This window comes from Choloepus didactylus, chromosome 4 (assembly GCF_015220235.1).
Source record: "Choloepus didactylus isolate mChoDid1 chromosome 4, mChoDid1.pri, whole genome shotgun sequence".
Lineage (NCBI taxonomy): Eukaryota > Metazoa > Chordata > Mammalia > Pilosa > Megalonychidae > Choloepus > Choloepus didactylus.
In genome coordinates, this window is record NC_051310.1 from 95,112,265 (window position 1) to 95,134,241 (window position 21,977).

A 21,977-nucleotide genomic window follows, 5' to 3' on the forward strand; every position below is an offset into this window, starting at 1 on the left:
GCGGTCATGAGAAGGAATGGCTGATGTGGAATGGTGAAGGTTATTGGAGATAAGGAAGTAAAGGAAGACTAGGTTTAGATAGGTTGTCCACATGGGCACTGAGGCCACTCAGCATGAAGGCTTGGGTAGGGGATGAAAGCCATCCAGGTGTTAACATCTTATTTTATGTGAAATCAGGTAAGGATTAAAGCACAGAAGTCTAGGAATGAATACCCATCGGCCGCATCTGCCACCAGAACTGTGCACCTGACTTGTTGCGCCTGCCCAAGTCTCTGCCTCTGGAAGGGAAGAGGCGAGGCCAAGTGGGAAGACTGTCCAATGGTGAGGGGAAGGAACAGGGGCTATGATCCAAATGCAGAAAACCAATTATAAATGGTTTTGCTAGTCCTCATTTTATTCTGTTTTCATCTTCCTTCAGTATTTCGTAGAGTTCCAAAAAACAAAACAAAACAAAACAAAAAAACAAACCTCCATCTTGTCCTAGCTTTCCCAACAGAGATAAAGGAGAAGGGATTTTTAAAATGTACAAAGACCGAATGAGCTGTGTAGCTCAGGGGACAACTCCCAGCTTTGAATCTGAATGACTAGAACAGAGAAGGAAAAGAAAAAAGTGGTTTGAAGAAGAAGGGAATAGAGAGGAAAGTGGAGCAATATGTGTTCAACATACTGCATCTGACATACTGCCTTTGATGACATGGATCTCTCTTAATGTTCTACAAGCTTGTGTATTCCCTATAGGCAAGTTTTTTTCTTTAAAACTATAGGTAATACTGACATGGACCCAAAAGAAAGAACTCTTTGGTAATACAATCAATTTCAATTTGTTGTCTAGATACTGGAATAATCAAACTTTCTTAAAATAGAAAATGGATACAGATTAGCCAAGTATCTTTTTGGATCTTAATATAAAGTTTGAGAATGGTGACATAAATGTTAGGTTTGGACCCAGCAAAACAGTATTCTCTCCACTTTGCAGCTTGGGAGTAGACCTGGGTTTAAATTCCATTTCCCATCACTTGACCTTTTAAAACAAGAATTTCTTCAACTGTGAAGGGAGCATTGTAATAGTACATCATACTGATGTGGTAAACAAATGAGAATGTTTGTAAAGTACTCAATCCAGTGCCTGGTAGTTACTGAGGTAGCTATTATTAATAACAAGCCAATTGTGACATGGTCATCACACATAACACAGTAAATAATAACAACAGTCTTCATTCTCTCACCTCCTGAAATCAGAATGGGGAGAAAACCTGAGAACACAAAAACCTGATCAAGGAACAGTTGGCAACAGTTTTTGCTGCGGCCCCTATGTACTATTTTAGGCAGCAACAAGGCATTCTTACTTTGTGTTCAATTACTTCCATATATTAAAAAATAAAGTTAAACCTCAATTAATTACAATCCTTTTTCCAAAATGGTGTCTTACATCCAACTTTTATCAGGAAAAAAACAAATGACAAAAAAATAAAAGGATAATAGATATTTATTAAAAAAAAAAAAAAAAATACCTCCAGGGGCTGTCCCAGCGTATCCTCTATGGCTACACTAAGTTACAGTCATTGTTGTTCAGTATATCATATTTGAGGCATTTGAAATGTCTCAAATGTCAAAAAAATTAACTTATCTCTGGTACACCATACTCACTGGCAGACGTGTCTTCCATACTGGTTGCTACAGAGTGTTTGCTGGTTAATCTTCAGTTAATCAGAACCACAAGTTCGACAGCTATTCCAGTTAACTGAGGTTTATATCCATAAGATCACTGGTACCAGAGATAGAAAAGTATCCCTTTTCTTTAACAATTTCAAGAGACACCTGCTATCCACACATTTCACTACCTTCTTGAAAATAAGGTGAAATAAAATGAAATATTACTTAGGATGAAATTTTTTAAAATATCCTAATTACTATTATTTAGAAAAAAATTCTCTTTAAGTAGATACTTAAAAGAATTTTGAGTTTTAAACATCTTCCACGACTATGGGATATACCTTAAACTTAATGACACTTAAGGTTTTCATAAGGTAATCATTTCAAGGGAAAAAAGCGATGTTATTTCATTTATATAAAATAATTTGCTTTATAAAAAAGTATAAATGTCATTCTGCCAGATTTACTTATCTCCTAATACAGTTGCACTAGTGATATTAATGATGCCATAAACATTCAACATTTTAATTCTTGGACAGAATTGTGTATGTGACAGAAAGCATACTTTTCAAGAGTGATTCTGTTGGGTATCTTTAAAATGTCAAAATTGTTAGAAATATGTTAATATTTTATTCTGTTTCTTTTTGTTAAGATTATCACCACAAGGTTGAACTGATGTTTGTATACCCACTTACCACCACCATCATCATCACCAATATCTCAATCTCGGGAGTTACCAGCAGCAGCCCCATACAGATAGACAGGTACAGTGATGCAGTTTAGTGATAAAGAATCCAGTCTTAGACTATCCTTTAGATCCTGTTTATATCACATTATTGTGAATTTATACAAACTCCATTTGTATTTTAAAACTGTACTGTTTAACAGATTACTATACTATTACAAAATATCCTTTTCTGTAAATGCACTGAAAGTTTTCTTAGTTGTTTATTAGGCCTATTTTTAGCTCTATTTCAAATGCTAACAACCAGATTATTTCTTCACATTTGTTCAATATTTCCAAACTCCAAATATAAAAAGTCAGTTTTCTTAATTCTCTGGCATTAGTTATTTGAGTTCATATGAATTCTGTAGGAAGTGACCCATCTCACCTCATCTAACCTTCGAAATACTTTAAACCAGAACAAAGCAGCTATATATGTGAATCTTTCACTTATAAAACTATCAAAAGATCACGAATCAGTTGATCTATGAAATTATGCAAGAGAACATTGAAATAGCTGCTTTTTGTTTTTAAAAATTAAATCCAGTTCTCGTTTCATCTCAGGATATAAGAAAATGGAAAATCTGCCTTTAAATCATGCAGAGTAAGTCAACATTTTTCTATTTCCTCTAAGAAACTAAAATGTTTCTTAAAATGATAAATATTCATAACACTCAAACTATTTTTTGTGACCAGTTATTTATGTCTTTGAGACTAGAAGGTATGGTTCTATTTAGCCAAGATGTATCCTAATGCTAAATTATGTATAAAATATTATTTCTGGTATTTGTCCATCTTCTATTGATGTGCCATTATTATTGCCAGGAGAACTAAAAAAGAAAAAAACAGTCTTGCTAGCAGTAGGTGTTTCATGCACTACTTTCTTCAATCCTTTTGTGCCATAGTGGGAATCTGGACCCTAAATGAGAACAAAAAGTTCATTAGTAATCTTCATTTAATAAGCACTCAATTTAATGTGGTGTTTTAATTAATTAATGATCTGTTAAATTTCAATATAGCTCTTGTATACAATTTTATGCTGTTATTTAATGAAAATTGAAGTTTTTGCTAAAAAGCTAATTAATGATTAAATACTGAATATAGAGCTCAGCTATCAGAGAACAGTGAAAAGGCAAGAAAGTAACTATATTTTATAAAACATTCACTCTCCTACTTAAACAATGGGCTACTTCTTCATAAAATTATTTCTTGTAGTAACAGAGCTGTGCTGAGAGACACTTATTTTCTCAAAGCAGTGGAATATTTTGGTTCCCAGCTTCCTTTTCCCCACTCTTTCTGAAAAGCTCTACTGTCAGTGACTTCCAGTTTCTGTCTAAGACATGCTTTCTGTAACAGTGAAGAGCAGAACATGAGCCCCTCAAGTTCACCATCTGGAGCATTCTGAAGGACTCTTACTTTCAGTGTTGCGCAGGCTGTGTAGCACACATTGGGCAGGATCTCTATCGGTTCTTTGAACATGACCCTGAATGTATTAGAGGTCCCATCGCAACTAAATCCAGTATCATTTTGTCCCAAAGTTTGTTTTTTTTCATATTCAATAATCTGTAATATTTTAAAAAGAAGTTACACTTGTTAAACCAATCAAAACAAAGTTTCATAGAGAAGACCAAGACACTTAGAAATAGCAGAGTAGACTACTAAATCCCTGTGCTGTAATTTTTCTCTACTTATCTCAAACCATCAAAGATGGCTTTAAACACTTGCCATCATTTGGCAAAATGGCTGTTTATCATTTATCATAGTAAGGATGGGGAAGATTTCAGATAACTTGTGCACTTGCTGCAGGGAAGAGGAGCTTCCAGAAAAAAGTTATGGTTTGGGAACTGTTTTTTTAGAATGTGTGCATTTTAGATACCTGAGGGAAATGAGCCTTTATTCTTGGCTAGCCTATGTCTCGTTGCTAGGAAATTTCCTATGTCAAAATGTTATTTATTGAAATTAAAATTACCTTAAATGTATTATTCAGGATGTGAATATTCAACATGTAAAAGCTTTGTGTTTTCAATTTGGGCACTGTTGCTGGGCACTGAGGGATGCTCATAAGGAGCTTCCAGTCACTAGAGAAGACGCGTGAACAACAATGATTCTGTACAGTTCTTGCATTAAGAGAGATGTACACAAGATGAAGAGGCTGAACAGAGGAACTTTTTTTTTTGTTTTTGTCATGGGGTAGTGGGAAGAGGGAAGATTCCAGAGGAGAGTTTTTAAAGCTAAAGTCAGAGCTTACCAGGTTATAAGAGAATGGTCTGCATGCGCAGAGGCAGAGAGATTTATAAACCTTCCTTTCTGCATACATTAAATAAAAATAGTGATAGTAAAACAAAGCAAAACCAATCTATGTCGTTAGAGGTCAGGGTAGTGGTTGATTCTGCAGGGATACTGTCTGGAAAAGGGCATGAGGGGCCTTCTGGAGTGCTGGTAATATCCTGTTCCTTGATCTGGTTGCTGATTACACAAGTGTGCTCAGTGTGAAAACAGAGCTGTATTACTTAAAAATATGTGTACTTTTTTTTATATATATACCATAGGTCAGTAAAAAGTTTTTAAAAAAATGGCATGATGGTACCCTGGAATAAAGCAGTAAGCATAGGATTTGGTTGTGACAATGTGACCTAGAGTAAATCACTTCACTTCTCCGAGCCTCAGTTTTATTATCTTCTAATTTGGAAAAAAAATCTTTGCTTTGCCTTCCACTTAAGGCAGTTGTGGAGAATCAAATTATAAAAGTCAGCAATGATGTCAAACACTTAACGTGTATCAGCTTATTCAGTCCTCACAAAACTGTAAGGCAGGTACTACTAGTGTCATAGTAGATAAGGAAACTGAGGCCACATAACTTGCCCACAGTCACAGCTTGAAGTGGGAGAGCTAAGATTCAAACCCAGGTCCATCTGTCTTTAAAGCTCATTCACTTAACTATCTAATTTTATCTCTTATAAAATGTAGATGAAAGTCCCTTGACAATGCCAAAGCATTAAAAAACTGCATTGTGGTATCACTATTAGCACATGGATGTATTTTCAACACTGCTCTCAGCTAATATCATTAATCCACTTTACAGACATGCTGTCCCTCAATGTTGCTGTCCCATGGGATATCAGAAAAGGTGAGGTAGAATAAGAGCACCTTAAATAAAACAACCTGTTATAGTCCCAGGAGTTTACCATCTTTTGTCCTGGTTACATTTCAGGAGAAGTTTCTCTAATGATTTCACATTAATAGACCGTGGACAAATGGCACCTGCCCTGATGTAACTGGGAGAGTTGGCAACTCTTTTATCCTGGAGGAGCCAAGTGAAGGGTGAAGTAAGGTGAAGCTCTTCTAAAAATTAAAGGGTCCATGGAGCTACTGGTAGTGGATGTAGGTTGATTAGTGCTCTCAAAATCTTCCAAACCAACAATGCATCTTCCTTGCTATATAATACAGTACTTTGGAGCTTTCATCTAATACTCTGAATCAATCCAAAGCTGTGTTTTAAGCAGCCAGTCCATGGCTCTCCTTTTGGGTACCGAGTAAAGTGGCTCTCCACAAAACAAGCACATGAATCAAGACTAATATTCACAGCAAAATGCCATCTCTATTATGCCCACACCTGCTACTTAAACTACACAGATTTATCTTTCTATGCCCCTATCTCTGGCGGTAAAGCCCCAGGAGGTACAATATGAAAAAGCATTCTAGGTATTTCTAACATACACTCCTGTTTAAAATATGCTGATTTATAGGAATTGAAAAATAGCAATTTCAGGTTAACATTATTCTCGCTACCTACATTGACATGCATCTTTAAAGGGTCAATGAGAACTACTTTCTCTCAGCAGTTGTTATCAGAATAACCTATTTCTCCTTTTAACATTCTACAGAATGTACCTGATATATTGCAAGACTGAGGAATATTCTAAATTGCCACAATCCTTAAAGGGTCACACAAAGCAAAACTGTCACAGTCACTAGTGGTGGAGAGGGAGAAGAGAAGACCGATGTACAAAGAATACACAGTCGTATAGTGAATGCCTAGAAGTATGTATCAGAGAGGTTTCTTACCCTCTGGCAACTTACAGTAAAAGACAAACAGGAGAGAAGAGTATAATCAAATAAAAACAAATATATCAACAGAGTAAATTACAAGATGTAAGAGAAGAGATCAGTCAGGGACCATATCTGCTGGTTGGAGGATACCTAAAATTGAAAGGAATTTCCTGACAGGATTGGGCCTTTACTGAAGAGTTAAAGCAAAGGTTGTAAACTGGTGACCATAATATTTAGCTTCAAATTGGCTTTGTTTGGCCTTCACAGTGCTCATGTTTCTAAAGATTTTGAACTATTTTGAATTCAATTATTTTGAATTTTGAATTATTATTACATTTAAAAATGGAAAATGGGAAGGCGTCATATAAAAATCCAGATTTCTGACTTCTTATGAAAAATTAGAAGCTCTGGCATCCTTGGGACCTTATTTTCATGTTGCAACTACTGGCAGAAGCTAAGAAGTGGCTGCCCCTTTAAATGTTGAATTTCTCCACAATCCTCTCCCATCCCTACTGTCTCTTATACCAGGCCCGCTTTCCCCAATTAAAATTACCTGCCAACTCACTGGTAGGCATTTGAGTTTGTGACCTCCAATACAAAGGAATAAATGTTAGAATATCAGAATATCTGGGGGAAGAAAGAAAAGAGAACTTCTGGTCCTATTTTGTTTATAGTATTTATATTTAATCACTTTTATATGACTATTAACCTTGATGCCCTCCCATGGTTTGTGTGCAGGGAGTCTGAAGTTTTAGATATGCATAAGGTATATGAAGGAAGGGGGTTTCCACAACTGAAAGAGGCTGACAGTGCAGCCTCACTCCTTCCCAGGCTGGCAGACCATACAGGCTGCTTAAGTGGTTTATGGGACCTACTGGAGAGGTTCTCTACAACACTTCATAAAGCATACGAAGTGCAGTAGGGAGTGACCATGAAAAGTTTTTATACCACTCATAGATTTGCTGGGGGTTTTCTGGAAAAAAAAAAAAAAAAAAAAAAGAACCTTTCAAATAAATAATTTCAGTGGGTTTTGAACCTATTTATTAAAATATTAAAAATTTAACACTTTCTAATTAGCTTGTAAGAGCCAAGAGACATGAGGAGCAATGTAAACTTATCGACTGAATTTCACTATAAACGTTGGGCATGGGATTAGAAAATGAGCATAGTGATTCCATTAGCACAGCCAATAATGCAATTCTTCCATTTGGACCAAGGTGTCCTTTGTGAGGTACCTTTTTTGATATCTTTTTCAACTGGTCATCGAACCAGACCTTTGAACTCTTGTGTCACAAGGTATAAAATCTTGAAAACTAATGATGTGTTTCAAAGTTCACTGAAATTTTAAATATTAAAATATTAAAAATATATTAATATTTTTCTGTTGATGAAAGTTTATAACGCTTACTTCCTTTTTGTATTTCTATTTTTTGTGTATGTTTTAATTTATATAAATAGAACAGCACTGCATATATATATTTGAAAATAAAAATGCAACGTAGATGTGTTTTTGCAAATAATTTCATTAACTGGGTCACGCAATCAAAAGCGTGGAGAACACTGGTTTAGTGGAAGAGGAGAAAGATAATTCCTTTCTTCCAGACACTAGGCAATAATGCCATGTTTGAAACAACCAAGCTGGAGTAGACCTAAAGGATGAGGCAGTAGGGTATTCAAAGGACCAGGGAAAAAGCAGGTGGGTGTTCCAAGACACTCAATGCACACTGGGAAGTGCTAATAGAGGGGCTTCCTGGGCAAAGGAAAGCTCCTTGTAAGCTAATGCTTTTCTAATGGGCCCCAATTTTCTGAAATTGCTAATTTTTAGATCAACTATCAGGCTGACATTGCCCAGGTAAAACTCTCTAGGCTTAAACACTTCTATTTGCTTCCTCTGACAATTATATTGAAATCTGGATTTTGTCAAAATAGTATCTTATTGTAAAATTATGTTTGCTATATAGTGAAGGAAAAAAAGTATACCTGTATATTCACTTGATAATCTGTGGGACCATGAATAGATCCATATAAACCAAATCCAACTACAGAAATTCTTCTATTAACCGTAAACCTGAAAGAACAAAGCCAAATATAAAACAGCATAAATAGTTTAATAAGCATTCATATTTTTCAAAGTGTTCATAATTTTCATAAGTGTTATTTAGATCATCTAACTTTGCTTTTATAAATTAGATATTTTTGGAAATGTCAATCTTTGCTTACAATAACTGTCTTTTTAAAGCTAGAAATAAATTTTTACTTAACAGGAACTTAATTACAATGTGTTTTCTGTACTCCACCATTTGTGGGGGCCAAAGGAATTTATTTAACCTAAATACCCACTTTTGTTCTGGTGATTTCAATAATGAACTCTTCCAAATAAGTATGCATAGCTCCTTCATGAACAGAGAAGTTGAAACTACAACAGTTCATTAGTTCAATAAATACTAACTGAGGGCCTATCATATTTAGGTTCTGGACTTGGCACTGAGGAAATAATGGTCAACAAGTAAGACATTTTCTATCTGTACTAATCTTACAGCCTAGTGGAGACACTGATAATAAACAAGTAAACAAAGAAACAAATAATTTTAAATTGTGACAAGAACAGCGAAGGAAGCAAGCTGCTGTAACAGAATATTGGTGGTGGAGGGGTGGAGAGAGGCACTAGTTTACACAGGTGGGTCAGGATGAGGATTTCATACCAGAACATTTGGAAAGTTCAGTTTGTACGTAACAGGTAAGAAATATTTGTCCACCTTACCCCATTTTATAAAGGTACAAAAACTGACATTAATTACAAAAGGCATGGAAATATTATAAAATCATAGATAATCTGTAATGTAAAGCAGTGATTCTCAACATTTTCAACAACTTCAGTGACTACTATTACTACTGCCACACCACCACCACTTATGAGGTCTTCCTAATGTGCCAGGCACTAAGCTTAAGTTCTTTACGTGAATTATTTCCTTTAATCATTGTAACAGCCCTATAAAGGAGGCAACACATTCCTATTTTTATTATCCTAAGTTTTTGTAGCTGAAGAAACTGAGGCTTAGAGAAATTAAATAACTTGCCTAGATCAAAAAGTGTGGCAGAGCTGGGACACAGGTCCAAGTCTGCCTGGATCGAAAGCCCATCCACACTCTTAACAACTACACTAAACTCCCAGCAAGGACGAGACCACCTTAACATGAAAAAAATGTATTATTTAGAATACAGTTTTTTTCTTACTATAAAAAGCAAAATATTCTCTGTAAAGAAAATTAGAAAACATAGGAGGAAATTTTAAAGTATCCATAAATCCACCATATAGAGATAACTTCTGTTAATCCTTTGATGCGTTTGCTTTTCAGACCTTTTTCTATGAACATGTATGTATTATTTTAAAAATCGTATCAAGATATACATACTTTCATAAACCTGTTGTTTTCATATTAAAAAGTAATGATTACTTTTAATATTTTAATTTATATGAATACTGGTATATAATATCAGTAAGGAAGTAATTCTATTTAATTTCCCAGCGGTTAATCCTTTCTTTATCATAATCCTGTTCATTTACATTTAGGTTGGTTACTGAATTTACTGACTGTTGCAAACAACACTAACTTATTATAGCTATATGACTCTTTTTAAGAGAGAAATGGTTACTCTTCCAGATGAATTCAGTTTGTCAAACTACTTCCCCTACCAAAAAAAAAATCCGACTTTTGAAAAGAATTGCGTAAGATACATAGGTTAATTTGGAAAGATGCGGTCTTTATTAAAATTTGATATCAATGTATTTCAGTTCTTCATAAAGGTATTATACGGTATATTTCTTTTGGGCTTAATCTTAGTATTTATGTTATTTGTTACTACTGTGAATGGTGTATGTTTTTACTCAATAGAGCAAATGAATTGTGATGACAAACAGAAACAGCATTAAGTCTTGCATATATATTTTATAAGCAGCCACTAATCTCTCCTATTGGCTTTAATATTGTATTTTTAGCTGATTCTTAGATTAATTAAGGTCGACAAGCTGTTATCAAAAGGAGTTCTGCCCCTTGGAGGCATGCTCTGTTGTCACAGAGATTTAGGCCACTACTGGCAGGAAGGCAGGGACACTAGCTCTCCTGCAATGCTTAGGACAATCGCCCATAACAAAGAACCCTGCTTTCAAGTATCCTGCCAGAATTCACGTGAGAAACATGTTTATAAATATAAGCCTTGAACCTAATTGCATTTCATTTAGAAACCAAAGATTTTTTAGTGCAATTTTAATATTACTGACTTGTCCAAGAGGAAATATTATACTTTGTTTTATTTGGAACTTTATTAAGGGTTATTCAACATTTAAAGAAAATGACATGATCTGTAGCAATGCTGCTCATGTTATTTGTGATATTAATACAACACACACGTCCTCTGCAATTGTAGCTGTCTCATTGTGCTGATACATATATGTACTGCATCTGACCACGTCAGAATGTCAGTTAGTGTGGTCCTCTTGAGCATCTATATATCGAAATACGTATTATTTTATCAGTTACATTTATTTCTCTTTTACATTGCAACAAGGCCATTATACTGATTTAAAAAAAAATGTGTAAAGCTTACTATCTATGAATTTTATTTCAGGTTAATAAAGAGGGAAATATTTACTATAAAATAGGAAGAAATGAGTTTGCTGGAGTTGCGACTTACTAAGATAGATAATGCCATCTGCAAATAATGAAAAGGCTTCTTCCTTTCCAATGCAGAAGCCTCTAATTTCTTTGTTCTGTATGACTACATTAGTCAGAATTACAAGAACACTGCTAAAAAAAACAGTCTATCATGTTAAAGAAGTATTCTTCTACACCTAGTCAATTAATAGTTGTATCTGGCATAAAGATGAAATTTTATCAAAAACCTTTTTAGTATCTATTGAAATAATCAAACTGTTTTTCTCCTTTGATCTGCTGTAATTATATTAATCCATTTCCTAGTATTGAGTCATTCTTTCGTTCAATCTCCAAATAAACACTATTTGTCCATACAGTATTATTATTCTTCTAGGGTACTCCTAGATTTGGTATATGATATTTTACTTAGAATTTCCACATCTAAAAAAGGTGAGGTTATTTAGAATTTTTTTTTGTCTTCTCATATTTCTGTGTGAGGGTCATGCTTCCTTCAATAATTAACTGAGAAGTATTTTATTATTTTAATGCTCAAGGAAATGATCTGTTCCTTGAAGTTTGACAAAACTCACCTATAAAAACAACCGTATAAAGGGATAGTTCTTTGATAACTTTTAATTTCTTCCATGGTTATTGGTCTATTCAGGCCGCCTTCTTCAGTCAATTTTGATAATTTATATTTGCCTATCAAATGATCCATTCCATCAAGATGTTCAATTTATTAGCACAGAGTAAATCCAGAATTTAAAAAAAGATCTCCTTGGTATAAGATTATATTCCCATTTTTAATTGTAACATGAATATATTTTCTTTTTTCCCTTTGCCATAGGTTTATTTATTTTATTGGTCTTTTTAAGGAACTGGCTTATGGATTTATCAATTCTACCATTTTCATTTATTAATTTCTACATTTCCTTATTTCTTTTCTCCTTTCTCATTGTTCTTTTGCTATTCATTTTCTAACTACTTGAGTTGAATGCTTAAGTCATTTATTTCCACTCTGATTTGTTTAATAAAAGCAATTAAATTATTACTTTTTGTGTGTTTGCATTTTTGGCCTCCTCCCATAAATTTATATATATTGAATTCTCATTGTGAATGATATCTAAATAGTCCACAAATGCATTTTTAAATTTCCATTTTAACCCAATATATAATACAGTTTTACCCTAAGGAGTTCAATTTTTTAACAAACTTCTTATTAATTTCTAGTTTTATTCTAAAGTACCAGTAAATAATTGAAAATCCAAAGGCATGTTTTATGAAAACTGGCCTTTTGACAGTTCACTTAAAGAAACACAGTAATGATAAATTTGAACAGGATTATATGCATACATCATTCAAAATTCTTGAATTTTTTCTCATTTGAAGACTTCATAAATGTATGCTGAGATATATTTCAGCAATGTCTATGTGAAGATCTTACACTAAACTAATAAGGTATTAAATCTTAGCCCTAAGCCTATAAAAATAGTGTTTGATCAACTGAGGTCTAGAACTCAGCGCACCAGCAGTGGACAACCAAACATAATTCCTGTAACACAAGGCCCAACCCAATTGTTTCTTTCTTTACTTGATTCTTAAGAGGGCCCTCTCACTCATAATTCAGTGAGGAGACCAGGAAACGTCACTGAATTCTTGTATTAATTTGGAAATGTATTAAACAAGTTATAAAATAAAACATTGGTTCATTATCTCCTATAATCTGAGAATAAAGGCCAACACTAACTATTGCACCCACTCCCACACCCAGGTCCACTTTATGAGTTACCTGATTCGGTCACTCGTTCCACTGTAACCCCAACGGCTCTCTACTTGCTGAAACCTATTGATGCTGCATTCCTTTCCTCTGAGGCAGCATCTTGGTCGGTCAATGTAATCAACTCTGGGTTTAGGATTGACAGTAAAATGAAGAAAGAGATTTACCACTTCACGATCTGACAAAATTCCAGATTGAGCAGGACCTGTAGATATAAGAGTATAAACCTCAATAAAGTAATTTGATTTCAATTACTAGTTTTGTAATACTCCACTTAATAATGTAAATTCAAATCTGCAAAGTAAAAATGAGTTAGAAAAATCTTAGCATATATAATTTTAAAGTTTCAATAAACCCATGTGAGGTTAACCTAATAAAAATTAAGTGTAAAAATCATTAATAAATCAAAACTGAGATGAAACCCTAAGATGACACAAAGATCTCTGGATTTTTCCATCTATTCTCTCCCTCTTGGTACAGATTTTTTGTTCACCCCTCATAAGAGTCACTCTCTATAGTGAAGAAATGCTTGCAACAGCAGCCAGAGCTATTGTGATCCTTCTTCATTCTTCCATCTAATACCTGTCTGAAGCTTTAATTCCAAAGAACGGAATATACCTAGAGGTAGAAATAGATAGGGAATAGGTCTTTACTTCTAGGGTACAGAAATTAGCAGAGGGCAGGAGCTAAGAGTGGAAGAGCTGTAGAAGCAGTATTTTATATATGCTATAGTTTTCCCATTCATTGTTTCTGAGAAGAGAACCACTCCAAACAGCTTAAACTTATCCAGGAATAAATGCTGTTCTTCATTACAGATGCCAGGCAACCCCTTCCAACGCCACTAAAAACAACATGAATAAAGAGACTGCAAAACACTAGAAGTTTGGTTTAAGAAGTCATAAATTCAGATTTTAATGTAAATCCCCCTGAAATTTAAGCATTACATTGAAGTTTTAAACTTAGCATATAGATCAAGCAAAATACGTCAACCTGTTAGAACAGACCCAAGGTTCAATGTTTGTAACCTCTGGATAAGTAAAGATTATAACAAAGGAAAAATAAAATTACACACTTAAAATTTTCATTTTAGCCAAAAAGAACAGAATTGAAACTGTGAAACTGCATGAAATCAAAAAGGAGATAGAGATGAAAACAAATAGCTTTCTCAGAATGACAAAGAATAAGACAAAAGGATTAAAATGCTGAAAGTCATTAAAATACAGATAAAAAGCAGAGACCAACATACAGGTAACTAGTGTTCCTGAAGAACCAATAGTAAGAAATAGGATGATGCAATAACTCACGACTATATTTAGAGAAAAATTCCTGAGTTGAAAAAAAGAAGTCTTCACATCATATCAATATTCTCTGATATGTACTCATAGATTACACCTAAAAAATGTATTTTAAAATGGAGAACTAAAAAAAAAAAATACAAAACAAACACACTCAAAGCAAAGCAAATAGCAAAACAGAAACAGAAAATAGAGAAAATAAAGGGAACTTAAAAGCATTTTAAAAAAGCACAATACAGAGATAACATAGGGTAAACAGTGTTTTCCATATATAAAAGCAAAGGAAGAAACATCATTTGATGTCATAAAAATATTAAGAAGTCAGTATAATGGGATAGCCTATTTCTGAGAACAATTATAGGTGAAATACATAAAATAGCTATTTCAATTTACAAGAGATCAACTAAGGCAGCAAGTACCTGAGAAGGGAAATGTATTGAAATAAAGCCTTACATCTATCACTTTTTCCTCTTTGGATACTTGCTGATTGGCTTCACAGGGGATAAATGCCACACAGAAACTGGCTACCAAAAGCTGTGGTAGTCCTCACTGCCTTAAGGAGACGTAAACTGGATTTCAAATTCACAGAATGATCTCACAAAAAAGGGAATAAGACCAACATTTCGTACACAATTTCTTCTTGAGGTATTTGCCGATTCCTAAACTACGTACTAGCAAGGTAAGAAGCCAAGAAACCAACTGGAATGCAGCTGCTAAGAGACTAAATTTAGAGTTAAGCAGAGATTTCAGGAATCTTACACTGCTGGAGAGGAAAAAAAAATGGAGTTCAGGGCAAACCAAGAAGAAACCCTGATATATCCCTCAGGATTTCAGCTGAGACCCTGAAGGGCTAAACCCTATAATCCTTGATTGAATCTAGATAATCTAGGTAATCTGCCCTTTATTCTATTTGCCTACCAAAAGAAAATGTAATCTTTTCTAGTTGAGAATAACATCATTTAGAGCCTTATACTTTTTCACACACAATGTCCAGGAGGCAAAACATATTTGTCAGGCATTACCAAATGTCTTAAAGTCAAGAAAATCAGTTAACAGATTTCAGGTGATTCAGATATTAAGAGATATCAGAAATGGATTTTAAAAATAACTGTGATTGTGGAGGCAAGAAGGAGGAGTGGTGAAGTGTAGGTTTTAGTTACTCCTCCAGGGCAGCAGGTAGAAAGCCAGGAACTGCCTGGACTGGACACCACAGAGCAATATGACTTTGGGCATACTTCATACAACACTCATGAATGCATGGAACAGCCAAGATCAGTGAAATCTGTAAGTTCTCGTGGCCAGGGGACCCGCGTCCCTCCCTGCTAGGCTCAGTCCCGTGGGGGGAGGGGCCATCAGTGCTAGGAACCAGGAGGGAGAAATGCAGTTGCAGCTCTGATTGAAAACTCAGACTACTGATCAAAAATTCCAAACATAGACTGAGACAAGACACTGGAGAATGTGGGAGCAGTGAGCCCAGTGGAGAGGAGATAGGGATATCAAAAACAGCAAAAAAAAAAAAAACAAAAAAAAAACAAAAATAAAAAAACAAAAATAAAAACAGAGACTTTTGGAGTTCTGGAGAACACAAAACAGAGAAGGGCAGGGCTCAAACAGAATCAGGTGCATATGCACATCCAGAGGGCGAGGACCCCTGTCTGAAAAGCCAGTTTCTCTGCTTTCTTGATTGTTCCTTAATGGCCCTAACTCCTTGTCTCTTAGCATTTCAATAGCCCATTAGACCTGCAAGGAGGGCCCTTCTTTTTCTTTGCTTTCTTTTTTTTAAAATCTTTTTCTTTTTTTCTAAAACAATTACAGAAAGCCTCAAAGACTTGCAATTTGGGTCCAGGCAAGAGCAGAGCTAATACAGCTCTGAGGGACAAAGCAGTAAGTCTAGAGGCTGAGAAACTGATTAACACAATGACGTCCCAAGAAAAGGGGATCATCCTCTTACAGCCATCTACCCGGAGGGATGGAAATGTTCCTGTCTGGCGCTGGCACCACAGCCCAGAGCTGCCCCAAAAAACCCAGTGTGACAGGAAGTGTTCCCAGCAACACACGCACATGCCACAATATCTGGCAGCGTGCACGACAGCCTTTGGGGCACCTGCATCTAATTGTCCCAGAGCTGGGAAGGTGGAGCTGTTGAAAAGAGGGAAATTCACACGCCCCATTCAGCCATCCTTTCAGCAGGCTGGGAACACCCCTACATGGCTCTGCGGCCCAGAACTTCCCGTGCGGGACAACGCTCACCTGTGACATAGCACAGTCTTCCCTCAGCAGAGGCCCTGGGAGGGCATGGCTTGCAAGAGGGACAGACTCGCAAGTCCCAGGGACCATACTCCAATACCAAGGACTTGTGGGTCAGTGGCAGAGACAAACTACGGCAAGACTGAACTGAAGGATTAGACCATTGCAACATCTTTAAATCTCCAGGAACACTTGGGAAATTTGATTATTAAAGCTGCCCTCCCTCCCTAACTGCTCAGACACATGCCCCATATTCAGGGTGGGCAGCACCAACTACACATGCAAACTTGGTGCACCAACTGGACCCCCACAAGACTCAGATCCCCACTCACCACAAAGACAAAGTTGGGGAGACCTGGCTTGAAGGGAATAGGTGGCTCGTGGACACCACTTGCTGGTTAGTTAGAGAAAGTGTACTCCACAAAGCTGTAGATCTGACAAATTAGAGATAAGTGTTCTAATCAGCCTACATATCGTAAAAGAACCCTATCAAGTTAAGCAAATGCCAAGAGGCCACAAACAGCAGAAAATTTTAAAGCATATGAAAAAACCAGATGATATGGATAACCCAAACTCAAACACCCAAATCAAAAGATCAGAGGAGACACAGAACTTGGAGCAATTAATCAAAGAACTAGAGACAAACAACGAGAGCATGGCACAGGATATAAAGGACATGAAGAAGACCCTACAAGAGCACAAAGAAGAAATTGCAAGAGTAAATAAAAAAATAGACAATCTTATGGAAATAAAAGAAACTGTTGACCAAATTAAAAAGATTCTGGATACTCACAGTACAAGACTAGAGGAATGTACAAGACTAGAGGATGACAGAGCGGAAAATGAAAGAACAAAAGAAAGAATGGAGAAAAAATTGAAAAAATTGAAATGGACCTCAGAAATATGATAGATAAAATAAAACGTCCAAATATAAGAGTCATTAGTGTTCCAGAAGGGGAAGAGAAGGGTAAAGGTCTAGGAAGAGTATTCAAAGAAACTGTTGGGGAAAACGTCCCAAACCTTCTAAACAACATGAATACACAAATCATAAATGCCCAGCGAACTCCAAATAGAATAAATCCAAATAAACCCACTCTGAGACATACTCTGATCAGACTCTCAAATACTGAAGAGAAGGAGCAAGTTCTGAAAGCAGCAAGAGAAAAGCAATTCACAACCTACAAAGGAAACAGCATAAGACTAAGTAGTGACTACTTAGCGGCCACAACTGCGGTGATAAGGCAGTGGCATGACATATTTAAAATTCTGAGATAGAAAAATTGCCAACCAAGAATTCTTTATCCAGCAAAGCTCTCCTTCAAATTTGAGAGAGAGCTTAAATTTTTCACAGACAAACAAATGCTGAGAGAATTTGCTAACAAGAAACCTGCCCTACTGGAGATACAAAAGGGAGCCCTAATGACAGAGAAACAAAGAAAGGAGAGACAGAGATGGAGAAAGGTTCAGTACTAAAGAGATTCAGTATGGGTACATTAAAGGTCATTAAGAGAGAGGGGGAAAAATTATATCTGACAAACAAACCAAAGGATAGGATGGCTGATTCAAGAAATGCCTTCACAGTAATAACATTGAATGTAAATGGATTAAACGTCCAATTAAAATATACAGATTGGTAGAATGGATCAAAAAATAGGCACCATCAATATGTTGCATACAAGAGACTCATCTTAGACACAGGGACACAAAGATATTGAAAGTGAAAGGATAGAAAAAAATATTTCATGCAAGCCACACCCTAAAGAAAGCAGGAGTAGCAATATTAATCTCAGATAAAATAGACTATAAACACAAGGATGTTATGAGAGACAAAGAAGGCCACTACATGCTAATAAAAGGGGCAATTCAACAAGAAGAAATAACAATCATAAATGTTTATGCATCCAATCAAGGTGTTGTAAAATACGAGACAAACACTGGCAAAACTAAAGGAAGCAACTGATGTTCTGCAATAACTGTGGGAGTTTTCAACACATCACTCTCTCTTATAGATAGATCAACCAGACATAAGACCAATAAGGAATCGGAAAACCTAAACAACCTGATAAATGCATTGGATTTAACAGACATATATAGAACATTACATCCCAAATCACCAGGATACACACTCTTCTCTAGTGCTCATGGAAGTTTCTCCATAATAGATCATATGCTGGGACATAAAACAAGTCTCAATAAATTTTAAAAAAATTGAAATTATTCAAAGCACAGTCTCTGACCACAATGGAATATAATTAGAAGCCAATAACCATCAGAGACTTAGAAAATTCACAAATAGCTCTCTCTCTCTAGTGAAGCCAACTTGGCAAGTGAAATCACTGCCCTCCCCCATACAGAGGATGTGACACCCAGGGTAGTGAATCCCCCTGGCAATGTGGAATATGACTCCTGGGGAGGAATCTAGACCTAGCATCATGGGATGGAGAACATCTTCTTGACCGAAAGGGGGATGAGAAATGAAATAAGTTTCAGTGGCTGAGAGATTCCAGAAGAAGCCAAGAGGTCACTCTGGTGGGCATTCTTACATATAATATAGACAAACCCTTTGGGTTCTAATGAATTGGAATAGCTAGCAGTAAATACCTGAAACTATCAAACTACAACCCAGAACCCAAGAATCTTGAAGATGACTGTACAAAAATGTAGCTTATGAGGGGTGACAATGTGATTGGGAAAGCCATATGGACCATACTCCCCTTTGTCCACTGTATGGATGTATGAGTAGAAAAATGTGGGCAAAAACAACAAAACAAAACAAAACAAAACACCCAGTGTTTTTACTTTAATTGTTCTTTTTCACTTTAATTTTTATTCTTATTATTTTTGTGTGGGTGGTAATGAAAATGTTCAAAAATTAATTTTGGTGATGAACGCACAACTATATAACGGTACTGTGAATAATTGAATGTACGCTTTCTATGACTGCATGGTATGTGAATATATCGCAATAAAAATGCATTAAAAAAAAAGAAAGAAAATTCACAAATACCTGGAGGTTAAACAACACCCTCTTAAATAATCAGTGAGTTAAAGAAGAAATAGCAAGAGAAATTGCTAAATATATAGAGATGAATGAAAATGAGAACACAGCATATCAAAACTTTTGGGATGCAGCAAAAGCGGTACTGAGGGGGAAATTTATAGTACTAAATGTATACATCAAAAAGGAAGAAAGAGCTAAAATCAAAGAACTAATGGAACAACTGAAGAAGCTAGAAAATGAACAGCAAGCCAATCCTAAACCAAGTAGAAGAAAAGAAATAAGGGTTAAAGCAGAAATAAATGACATAGAGAACAAAAAAACAATAGAGAGAATAAATAACACCAAAAGTTGGTTCTCTGAGAAGATCAACAAGATTGACAAGCCCCTAGCTAGACTGACAAAATCAAAGAGAGAAGACCCATATAAACACAATAATGAATGAGAAAGGTGACATTACTGCGAGATCCTGAAGAAATTTAAAAAATTTCATAAGAGGATACTATGAACAACTGTATGCCAACAAACTGGATAACGTAGTGGAAATGGACAACTTCGTGGAAACATATGAACAACCTAGACTGACCAGAGAAGAAATAGAAGGCCTCAACAAACCAATCACAAGAAAAGAGATCCAATCAGTCATCAAAAAACTTCCCACAAATAAATGCCCAGGGCCAGATGGCTTCACAGGGGAATTCTATCGAACTTTCCAAAAAGAATTGACACCAATCTTACTTAAACTCTTTCAGAGTATCGAAGAAAATGGAATACTATCTAACTCATTTTATGAAGCTAACATCAATCTCATACCAAAACCAGGCAAAGATGCTACAAAAAAGGAAAACTACAGGCCAATCTCCCTAAAGAATACAGACGCAAAAATTCTCAACAAAATACTTACAAAATCGAATCCAAAGATGCATTAAAAAAACCACACAACATGACCAAGTGGGGTTCATTCCAGGCATGCAAGGATGGTTCAACATAAGAAATTCAATCAATGTATTACAACACATTTACAAATCAAAAGAGAAAAATCAAATGATCATCTCAATAGATGCTGAAAAAGCATTCAACAAAATCCAGCATTGCTTTTTGATAAAAACACTTCAAAAGCTAGGAATTGAAGGAAACTTCCTCAACATGATAAAGAGCATATATGAAAAACCCACAGCCAGCATAGTACTCAATGGTGAGAGACTGAAAGCCTTCCCTCTAAGATCAGGAACAAGACAAGGATGCCCGCTGTCACCACTGTTATTCAACATCGTGCTGGAAGTGCTAGCCAGGGCAATCCGGCAAGACAAAGAAATAAAAGGCATCCAAATTGGAAAAGAAGAAGTAAAACTGTCATTGTTTGCAGATGATATGATCTTATATCTGGAAAACCCTGAGAAATCGACGATACAGCTACTAGAGCTAATAAACAAATTTAGCAAAGTAGCGGGATACAAGATTAATGCACACAAGTCAGTAATGTTTCTATATGCTAGAAATGAACAAACTGAAGAGACACTCAAGAAAAAGATACCATTTTCAATAGCAACTAAAAAAATCAAGTACCTAGCAATAAACTTAACCAAAGATGTAAAAGACCTATACAAAGAAAACTACATAACTCTACTAAAAGAAATAGAAGGGGACCTTAAAAGATGGAAAAATATTCCATGTTCATGGATAGGAAGACTAAATGTCATTAAGATGTCAATTCTACCCAAACTCATCTACAGATTCAATGCAATCCCAATCAAAATTCCAACAACCTACTTTGCAGACTTGGAAAAGCTAGTTGTCAAATTTATTTGGAAAGGGAAGATGCCTCGAATTGCTAAAGACACTCTAAAAAAGAAAAACGAAGTGGGAGGACTTACACTCCCTGACTTTGAAGATTATTATAAAGCCACAGTTGCCAAAACAGCATGGTACTGGCACAAAGATAGACATATAGATCAATGAAATCGAATTGAGAATTCAGAGATAGACCCTCAGATCTATGGCCGACTGATCTTTGATAAGGCCCCCAAAGTCACTGAACTGAGTCATAATGGTCTTTTCAACAAATGGGGCTGGGAGAGTTGGATATCCATATCCAAAAGAATGAAAGAGGACCCCTACCTCACACCCTACACAAAAATTAACTCAAAATGGATGAAAGATCTCAATATAAAAGAAAGTACCATAAAACTCCTAGAAGATAATGTAGGAAAACATCTTCAAGACCTTGTATTAGGCGGCCACTTCCTAGACTTTACACCCAAAGCACAAGCAACAAAAGAGAAAATAGATAAATGGGAACTCCTCAAGCTTAGAAGTTTCTGCACCTCAAAGGAATTTCTCAAAAAGGTAAAGAGGCAGCCAACTCAATGGGAAAAAATTTTTGGAAACCATGTATCTGACAAAAGACTGATATCTTGCATATATAAAGAAATCCTACAACTCAATGACAATAGTACAGTCGGCCCACTTATAAAATGGGCAAAAGATATGAAAAGACAGTTCTCTGAAGAGCAAATACAAATGGCCAAGAAACACATGAAGAAATATTCAGCTTCACTAGCTATTAGAGAGATGCAAATTA

The 21,977-nt window shown here is 35.6% G+C and overlaps 1 protein-coding gene across 1 annotated transcript in view; it reads right to left on the reverse strand.

Moving 5' to 3' along the window:
• Positions 1 to 1,489: 1,489 nt before the first annotated feature.
• The window catches only part of BTBD1 (BTB domain containing 1), a 67,966-nt gene continuing 47,478 nt past the window's right edge, over positions 1,490 to 21,977 (reverse strand). Inside the window, exons 5-8 of the mRNA XM_037833176.1 lie at positions 12,869 to 13,061; positions 8,408 to 8,495; positions 3,794 to 3,940; positions 1,490 to 3,296 (exon numbers count right to left, since the gene is read on the reverse strand). Coding sequence (XP_037689104.1) covers positions 3,138 to 3,296; positions 3,794 to 3,940; positions 8,408 to 8,495; positions 12,869 to 13,061 — 587 coding nt within the window. The 3' untranslated portion in view covers positions 1,490 to 3,137. The remainder of the gene's footprint in view (positions 3,297 to 3,793; positions 3,941 to 8,407; positions 8,496 to 12,868; positions 13,062 to 21,977) is intronic.